The 10,289-nt window shown below is 31.0% G+C and overlaps 1 protein-coding gene across 1 annotated transcript; it reads right to left on the reverse strand.

Annotated features, from left to right (window-relative positions):
- Positions 1-2,220: 2,220 nt before the first annotated feature.
- LOC145111464 (CASP-like protein 5B3) lies at positions 2,221-4,958 on the reverse strand. The gene is made up of 3 exons (XM_079047738.1): positions 4,602-4,958; positions 3,669-3,801; positions 2,221-2,819 (listed from the first exon to the last, which is right to left on the reverse strand). Exons 1-3 carry the CDS (start codon positions 4,730-4,732, stop codon positions 2,622-2,624), a joined length of 462 nt encoding a protein of 153 aa, XP_078903864.1. The 5' UTR covers positions 4,733-4,958; the 3' UTR covers positions 2,221-2,621.
- Positions 4,959-10,289: the final 5,331 nt, after the last annotated feature.

Raw genomic sequence — 10,289 nt, forward strand, 5'->3', positions numbered from 1 at the left:
TAAGTGATCAAAAGAAGACTAATTAAATATCTGGGTTGATTGTGTAAATCATCCATACTTATATAGTGGGCTAATGCTTCATGGATTATCAAGTTGGGCTAACACCCATAGGATGCTCCATGGTGTTTATAGAACCCATGTGTCATGGAAATGAAAAGTCATGACAATTAGGGTTTACATGGTGTAACCCTAATTGTAACACACTATATAAGCATCACTTTGTTCACCAAAATCGGTCACTAAAAGAGAACAAGTGAGGGCTAGCCGATTTTAGAAGTGTTCCATTTCTCTCTAAGTTATTCCAAGTGCATTTGGTGTTGTGTGAGACATTTGTGGCATCACACTTGAGGTGCTAGGCTCACAGGGTTTTCAAGGAATCCAAGCAACTAAAGGTACATATCTCTTACTAACTTTTATGTTTAAAAATCCCCCATGTATGCTAGATAGGTTATGTACCTTGGAAAAACAATTTTGCATGTATCATAGATAAAACATAGATCCAAGGTTTCTAGGGTTGCATGTACACCATAGGAGTGTTAGTATGCTCAAAACCCTTCAGTGGCATCAGAGCCTAGGGTTGTTTTGCTTGATACTTGATGCTACATGTTTTTTCAAAAGTTGAAATTCTACATTTTTTGCATCTGACTGCTCACCACGACGTGACAGTATTTACCACGACATGGTGATGCCCCTGTGTGCAGAATTTCGGGGTTTTGCTTGGTATTGGATGAGGATCATTACCCTAAACTGTTTTTTGAACCTTAAAACCTGTTTTTGATGTGGTAATGATTATGCTAATCCAATTTCAAAGGTTATTATCAAAATTTCAAGTTTTATAATGTTTATTTATGATTCTTGAAATTATTGGTATGCATGTTCATGAACTTATGAGTTTAGAAGATCATAGGAATTATTTGTAACTTGCTTGTTAGTTTAATTCTTGATCATTATGTGTTTTAATGGAATCCATAATTTGTCATCAAGTTGTGGATTACCAAAAGTCACTCTTTTAAAGTCCATTATTAAACACATAGGTTACATAAAATGAAAAGTCACTCATTTTAATAAACCATGAACTCATAAGTTATGAAAGATAAAAAGTTTTGAAAGTTACAAAACTTGCCCTCAAGTTTTGAAACATGTAAAGTCACTTTAAAAACTTTAAGTTCCAACCCCTAGAACGGGTTAAACGATAAAAGTAGAACCGAGAACCGGACCGCCATAGCCTAAAGCAGTATCGATGTCGGTACCGGTTATGGTGCTAGTTTCATTTCCAAAACAAGTTTCTTCTTACAATAATTTTCTAGGCGTTTTTGTATCAAGTTTTTTAACCATTATACACTCAATGTCGGTTTCTGACTTTGAAATAAGAAATAAAGTACACTCTTACGTCCTTCAAGTAGACGTTTAATCATTTTATACTCAAAACCAATTTATCTTTAAATAAGAAATAAATTATATTTTTATATCTTTCAAATGGCACCAACTTCATGTTCACTAGATTTTTCTATGATTTTATATGATTTATACAATACAACAACTATCGGATTTTAACAACAATGACATTTTACAGTCCTCTATTCAAGCAGTTTTTAACCATTTTACAAACAAAATCATTTTCTGACTTCTAAACAAGAAGTAAAGTACTCTTATATTTTTTAATGGCACCGACTTCATATTTTTACTAGATTTTTTTATTATTTTATACGATTTATACAACATACGGTATTACATAATTTTATGTCCAGTTCTAAACGTAGTCTGGTTTTTTTAGTGGAACCGGGAATCAGAAACCCAAAATCTAAGAACATCAAACCATATTAATTACTAAAAAACAGGTTCGGTCCAAATACTCATGTATAGTTAGAAGCTACCGTTTCAACTATGAGCTAGTATTTCAGTTAATTGCTAGTAGGTAGCTTTTTACCTTAAACTATCAAACATACACTTAATCTACTAAACTACTAAAGCTAATATTAGCATACTTTCCATTTGTCCCTAAACGTAAATTTGATACATGGTACTCCAACACAATGTTAGAGACTAGTGATTAGTTGACTGTCAAAATATTCTTTCAAAGTTTCTACAAAGCTCAAATTAGAAAATTTTCATTTTTTGTCCCTAAAGTTCCAAGTTTGAGACTTTTGACCCATAAGTTTTCTAAATTCACAAGATTTAGGACATAACAAACAAGTATCATAACCGAAAAGTATTCAAACGTAGGTAACTTTTACATGTGTGAAATTTTCATATAGAAATAAATTTTCATGATTCACTTGACTAAATGAAATACATCAAAATACATCAATCTCATAAAGTTTAAATATCCCCATTTTCTTCTATACTATCTACTATTCTATACAGACCCGTATGAATGTTCGACCCAACAATAAAACAATTAACTTTCTGAACCATCAAAGTTGTTTCTTGTCCATAAAAACCGAAAACTTTAGATAAATTGTGAAAATATAAATGCCCAACAAATATACATATATCCGCGCTTCACTTTTTTTTTTTTTCAAAATATAGTGATTCTTTTGTACCTTAAAAAGGTGATTTGTTTGAAAATACAAGGACCGAAAGTTAATTGTTAAAAAATAGAGGGGCATAAGCGAAAAATTCTAACTCACGGCCGCAGCCAAAGTGGAAAGCATAATTAAGGATGAGATTCCAATTGTTATCCAACTCATAAATGCCAAAGCAACCGCCAATTGGTATTTTTGGCATTCCACAAAACCACAACTTCCCAAATCATTAAAATACAACACGGTTATTCCTGCAGATGAGGAAGCGGCTGCAAGGCTCAACATTGAAGTAACCTGACACCAATTTTAAGTACAACATGTTAAAAAAAATATAGGATTAATACAACTAAATGCAAGAAATATTTATACTTCTGTTTATCTCTTTATTTTAGCATCTGACTATTATTACATAACATTTTACTGCTTTCAATGTTTTTTTACTATGTTTATTGGCAACGTAACAACCAATCACAATTTCACAAATAAAACAAAAAATAAGTTATTTAAAAAAATGATAAGTGACAAGAAAATACCAAAGTAGTTGGCCATCGAACCCATTATATTTTTTTTACTTTCACATGGCAAGTTCTTATTAGTTATTGGTTGCCTGGTTGGTTTATATTTATCCTGGGTAAAACTTATATAGCTATATATATTTGAGTTTATTTTAGTTCAAAAAACTAAAAAATAACAAAATCCGTAACTTTGGTCTATAAATAGAGCATAATATTATTTATTATAATGTATAATTATTCTTTTTCTAATTATTATTATGGTTTTAGAATTTGATTTTTTTTAAATAGAATAAAAATTAATTATAGATAGTATAACAGTAAATACGTAAAAAACAATTTTATTGTTTTGTTATAGTCAAAACTTGTGTATGTGGATGAAAGCGAAAATAATATTTTAGTGAAAGGGTGGGTTGAGTTAGGAAAAACTTAATCTAGTCAAAAATCTACCCAATTATAACATTGTAGATTCGATTTTTTTCTTATTATCACATATTTCAAAGTATAATGTTGTGATAGGAAAAAACAAATGAAGGATGCTATAGTAAATAAATCAATGGAATTACATTACTATTTCTCGAATTTATCCCAAAAATAAATACCCAAAAGGGATTTTGTTACGAATACTGACCCAGTCTCCAACAACGAAGAGGCTGAGCAAACCGGGATTATGGAGGACTTTCTTCTTTGCCAAGGCACATGCATCCAAGAATGCAAGTCCAAAGCTCCAAATTACTTGCAATCCCATTGAAGCAATTAAGTAGCTGAAATAGTTAAGTAATTCCACTTTTAAACTCAAGAAAACATATATTACATGAAAATTTTAATAACATGATATATGCTTAAGATTAAGCGGATGTTTGGATATACTTTTTCAAAATTAAATTAGATAATCATTTGATTAAAGTCAGCCTTGTATTGCATTTAGCGGGTACTGGACTGGGACCAAGACAAATGTAATTAGGACAAACATTGATATTTTAAATATCAAAAACGGATAAAAGATTTTGTAAATTTTCACCAAACGTTTCATAGTTGGATTTGCTATAGAACATATACAAAAATATCTAGCGATGTTTGTGAATTGTGATTCGTTTTTTTTTAGAATCTTTATAAATTGCACGTTGAAGCATTAAATTTGACACGATATCTTCTCGATTGAGGATATATGCAAGAAATAGCATAGCAACACACTTTTATATATTATGTATTAAGCATCCTGCTTTCATTTATGTCCATTATAGTCTTGTACTTTCAAAGTTTTTATTTATTATTATTATTATTTAGGAATTGTATTTTGAAAAATCTACCTATAATTATATCATTGTACATTCAACTCTTTTCTTATTAACATATCATACTTTGAAAAATTTACACCAGTCTAGCATTGAAAATTGCATGATATTGCTATAATTCGATAGATTTTTTTAGAGCTACATAAAATAAGTTGTCCAGGTATGGTATTAAAGCACCATAAAAGGGCTATTAATATTAGCCCTAATTCATGGATTTTCTTTTTAAATTCGTTGACTACGTATTACGAGAAATGGGAAAGAAAGGATACCTGAAGGAAGTGAAACTGAAGAAGGAATTAGTGGAAGCCATTGAAGCAATTGAAGCAGCAGCAAACAGGCACTGCAACAATCTCAAAATCAGAGCAGTCACTGTTCCAGGTGTCCCTGCGAAATTCCTCATTTTCGTTTCCCCTTCTTGTAAACCTCAAATTGAAAGAAGAACGACAATCAATTCCATGAAATGATAATCCATTACAAAAGAGGTATATGGGTTTTGATTTAATACTTTCTTAATTTGGGGGAAGAGTAAAGAGGATGACTAGAAAGGAGGCTAAGTAAGGAAAAAGAATTGGAGGTGGGGGATGCAGGGCAGGTGGAAACAATGATAGAAAGACCAAAACACAATTATTGCAATCCCATTTAAACTTCGATTAATAATAATAGTATACCCTTTTCCATGAATACAGGAACTCGTATCCTTGTGATTTTATAGTTTTTTTTATCCTAAGAATTATTACCAAAAAGAAGTAAATATTTGAACGGTTTTCTAAATTATTTTATAAGAACTAGTAGAAGTAGATATTTTACTAATTTCATATTCATATTTAATTTGTGATTGGTATCATATTGTTGTGATTAAAAGTAGGATGTTGTGATATACTCATAAAAGTTGGAAGTATGATGATATACTGGAAAAAAATAGGATGATATTTTCTAAATTATAGTGTGATGTTATAATTTGAGAATACTAAACGATAATTTATTTATCTGTCAATCCATCTGCCAGACAGATAACACAATAATTAAAATCATAGCTAAAAAGTTTGATATCTATACTAGGTGTGAGACCCGTGTTCTATATGAATTGATTAAAAAAAATTAAATATGAAGACGTAAATTGCAAACCACACTTATCATTTTCTACGTTACTGCAAGGAATGGATTCATAATCTACTCTATAAATATTAATAATATAAATAAAAGCTTTATATACAACAATCATGACTTGTAATATGTATACATCATTCTAAATTTTGAGGTCAAATAAATTTATTGGTATTGGTAATTTTATAATAACGTAAATACTAATTAACTATAGTATGAAATAAAAACATGGATGAGTTACATATCTTACAAGGAGGATGTATGCATAATAATTAATAGCTCATTTAGTTATTGACCAACATCTTTATATACACTTAAAAAAACTAATGGGATAATGTCTACTTATATCAAATAACAACACTAGGAATATGAAATGATGAAAGCATTTGGACCCAACTGATATTTCAATGTTGGTGCTCCTATCACTTATTTTGATCAAAGTAAGCATGTATTTTAGAATAATTTAAACCATACTACAAATTACCGAGATATTGTTCTCTTATGCACTTCATCAAGCAAGTGGTAGTCAAAAGAAGATTTCCAAGTTAACACATACACATACATCTATAACTACAAATTGAGCAACCATAACTACACATCAGAGTAGTTAGTACTTTAAAATAGAATGGAAAATTTTGGTTTCTCTATTGGACTCCTTTTTTATTTATAGAAACATTAGAAATCATAAAAAAAACCATGAATATGTAAAATCAGAAAAGAAATTCGTACACATACATACGTACACATTGCTATTATACTGTTGTAAAAAGTTAAATTGGTATGGTTTTTGATCATTTAGATTAAAATGATATTAATGGATTGTGATATTCGTTTTAGTAGTTATTGCATACATATACGAATATTGGTATTTGATATCTATGAAAAATGATTTTAAAACAAATAATATTGTAAACATAATCCTTTTAAAAAAAAGTTAAAAAAGTTAAAACAAATAAATTGGAACAGAAGTTATTATTTTAGAAGGATATGTTAAAGTGAAGTTTATATTTTCATATAATTCAAATTTTCGTAAAAGAAATGAATTTAGAATACTATAAATATGTATTGACTTAATTTATTTTATATAAAAAAGTAAAAAAAAAAAAAAAATTGTGAAATAACTTTTTCTTATTTGTGGTCTATTTATCTATGAATGATGTACTTGAATTTAATTTAGTAAAATTGTAGTTATTAACAATACTAATTAGTTAGTGGTTTGGGTGTAGGCATGTAATTTTACAAAAGTGTTTAAAAATACTCATTTTACAATACAAGAAAAAAAACCTGTAGGAAACATCGTTGAAATTATCAATAATTTCAACTTGTGTATAATATTAAATAGTTGATTGCATGAAACTTTAGAAATTTAATTATAAATCAAGTCATTTTATCATCCCATATTGATACAAAAAACATCAAGATTATACTCATTGTATAGATTATGATCCAATAAAATAAAATATAAACATTTTTAAGCTAAAAAAATACTCTTTTTTGTTAAAGAGGGGAGTTTAGCTTTAAAAATTACTCCATCCATCCCAAAATTATTGTCCACAGACAAAAAACACATAGATTAAGAAAAACATTAATTACCGTTAACTTTATTAAATGAAATGACAGTCTTACCATTTTGTTGCATTTAATTACATGGTAATTTAATTAATAATGAGATGTATTTTGATAAAATGAATATTTATTTTTAATAGTAAACTATTATTTTGGGACAAACCAAAAAGGAAACATTGACTATTAATATGAGACGGATGGAGTAATATGATAAATGTTTTATGGTAAATTAAATGTGTCCCCAAAGGAAAATCAGAAAAATTAGGGATTTTCAATTATAAATTAACCCATCTCTCTTCAAATTAATGCTAACGGATATTGAGTTTCCCTTTTTCTATTAATCATTTCTAGGTTTGCATTAATTGCCTTTTTAAATGAAATATATGGAACATTTATTTTCTAATTTAATAGAATGAAAACATTAATTTAATTTAATTCAAAAAACCACAAAACGACATGGGGAATTGGAACCCAAATCTTTTCAACATAACTGAGGCAACTTCAGGTCATGGTTACCTACTAACCAAAGGGGCATGGATCCCATCAAAGACGGTCTACGGTTTCATAAATGTGTACGCCCCGAATGATCTAGGCCGTAGAAAGTTCTTATGGTTTGAGCTAGAAATTATCATGAGCTTTAATAGTAACACTCGGTGGGTGATGTTTGGTGATTTTAATGAAGTTAGATCAGAAAATGAAAGGTTGGGTTCATGTTTTTGTGCCTCATCAGCTAATCACTTCGATAACTTTATATTAAGTGCGGGTCTGATTGATTTTCAATTGGGTGATCGGTGATTCACATATATGAGTTCCGACGGGTGTAAGCATAACAAATTGGACCGATTCCTAGTCTCTCACAACACCACAACTGATTGGACTCACCTTCAAGTTATTGTACTTCCTCGTCGCCACTCTGATCATTGCCCAATCTTACTCTCATCACCTATAAGTGACTTCGGGCCTTCCCCTTTCTGATTTTTCAATTCATGGCTCCAAGATGAATCTCTTGAGGCAGTTGTAGAAGTCGGTTGGTCCTATAACTCGGCGACATGGTTCTTCTCATCCCTATCCCCTCTATTTGTTGTTGTCGGCAAACTGAAGAACACAAAAGATAAAATAAAAACCCAGAGGAGAATAAAAAACAAAGAGTCAAATAAGAAGCGAGAAGAACTCATAACAAAAATCGAAAAAATAGACATAGATGCAGAATCTGGGGTGGCAAATCTAGGCTCCATGGAAACTAAAAAACATCTACACAAAGAGTTAATGGAGATTGAATCTAAGCGGATCCTTGACATTAAACAAAAGGCAAGATGCAAATGGGCGCTAAAAAGCGATGAAAATTCAGGTTTCTTCCATGGTCTAATAAACAAAAACCTCCGATCACAACGCTTATCAGGAATTAATATAAATGGTTTTTGGACTACAAATCCAGCTGAAGTGAAAGAGGAAGCCATTAAACACTTTTCCACCAAGTTTAAAGAAACAGAACCCTCCAAACACACATTCACAAGCCATAAATTCAAAAAAAAAACTACCTATAGAGTCTAGATCGGAACTTGAAGCTCCAATAAGTTTAGCAGAAGTACAATCTGTAGTGTGGCTGTGCGGGTCAGATAAGGCCCTAGGCCCAGACGGATTCACATTTGCATTTATAAAGAAGTATTAGGACAAAATTAGTGGAGATGTTTATATGGTAGTAAAAGACTTTGAGAGATCAGGGAATATAGACAAAGGCTGCAACTCTTCATTCATCACCTTAATTCCAAAGACCAACGATCCTAACACTTTGGATGACTACCGTCCAGTAGGCCTTATAGGGAACCTATACAAAATCATCTCTAAAGTTCTAACATAAAGATTGAAGAAAGTTATCTCACTAGTTATTAGCCACACCCAATCAGCCTTCATTAAAGACCGAAACATTCTTGACGGGCCACTAATCATCAATGAAGTTATATCTTGGCTTAGGAAAAGCAAAACCAAGGCTTTCCTATCCAAAGTCGATTTTGAAAAGGAATTTGTGTCACACCCCGAAACCGATGGCGGAAACGTTCCGGGGCGGAGTGACGTTATGTGGAGTATCACAACCAATGTACATAGCAAGCATAGTAAACACAACCATTACATTACATGAGAAAGTTTTACATTTGTTTGAAAATAAAGTACTACAAGTTTTCTTAGATACATTCGTTAGAACAAAAGTGAAGACGAGTCTTCTATATGCTCCGTCTTCTCCAAAAGTTAGTGGGAGTACCTGTCTATGGATGCCCTGAGAATACAAGCAGTTTTAAAATATCAGCAAAAAGCTGGTGAGTTCATAAGCGGTTTGTTTTCTGAAAAAGAAGATTCAGTTTCCTTTAGTTTCATGAACAGTTGATATCCAAGAAAATCCCATATTTTCTTATATGTAAGTTAATTTGAATAGGATATGAAAAACCATAAGTTATGACCCTGGAATTACTATCCAGTACGAAAGTAGGTAGTTTTAATACATAAAACTATTAGATTAGATCCCTGGAATACCATCCAGTACGAAAGTAGGTAGTTTTAATACATAAAGACTATTAGATTAGCTCCCTGGAATACCATCCAGTGTGAAAGTAGTTAGTTTTAATACATAAAACTATTAGATTAGATCCCTGGAATACCATCCAGTGTGAAAGTAGATAGTTTTAATACATAAAACTATTAGATTAGCTCCCTGGAATACCATCCAGTGTGAAAGTAGTTAGTTTTAATACATAAAACTATTAGATTAGATCCCTGGAATACCATCCAGTGTGAAAGTAGATAGTTTTAATACATAAAACTATTAGATTAGATCCCTGGAATACCATCCAGTGTGAAAGTAGGTAGTTTTAATACATAAAACTATAGTTGAAATAAAGTAAGAAAAATCCGTAACCAAGTTGGTTTGTTAAATACGTATTGTGAGCCGTATAACCATACTGATATGACCCGTGACCTCCTTGACGTTCTTCAGGCGTCGCTCGATTTACAAAATTTGTCACCCCAGGCGTGCCCGCCTAACTGTAGCTAACAGTTTAGGTGTGGGATTGTCAGTCCCGAATAGATCTATCCACAAATTTCACGTTCTCCCTCCAGGAGACTCTGGTTATACTTCCGGTGAGGATTTATTGGTATCCCGAAGGATATAATGAAGATAAGTCTCACAAGCTAGTATTTACAGATTTTCAGATGATTCAATCGTTTTCGAGTTTCGAATTAGTTTGGAACATAGTAGAGTATAAATAATTAAATACAACATAATTATTTAGCATGAT

Source organism: Lactuca virosa, chromosome 5 (genome assembly GCF_052849685.1).
Source record: "Lactuca virosa cultivar CGN04683 chromosome 5, Lactuca_virosa_CGN04683_v6, whole genome shotgun sequence".
Taxonomy (NCBI): domain Eukaryota; kingdom Viridiplantae; phylum Streptophyta; class Magnoliopsida; order Asterales; family Asteraceae; genus Lactuca; species Lactuca virosa.

Coding starts and splice junctions, on each gene's coding strand:
- LOC145111464 (XM_079047738.1), bottom strand. CDS start 4,732: ATGAGGAATTTCGCAGGGACACCTGGAACAGTGACTGCTCTGATTTTG. Junction 3,802..4,601: donor TTCAGTTTCACTTCCTTCAG/GTATCCTTTCTT, acceptor TAACTATTTCAG/CTACTTAATTGCTTCAATGG. Junction 2,820..3,668: donor TCTTCGTTGTTGGAGACTGG/GTCAGTATTCGT, acceptor AATTGGTGTCAG/GTTACTTCAATGTTGAGCCT.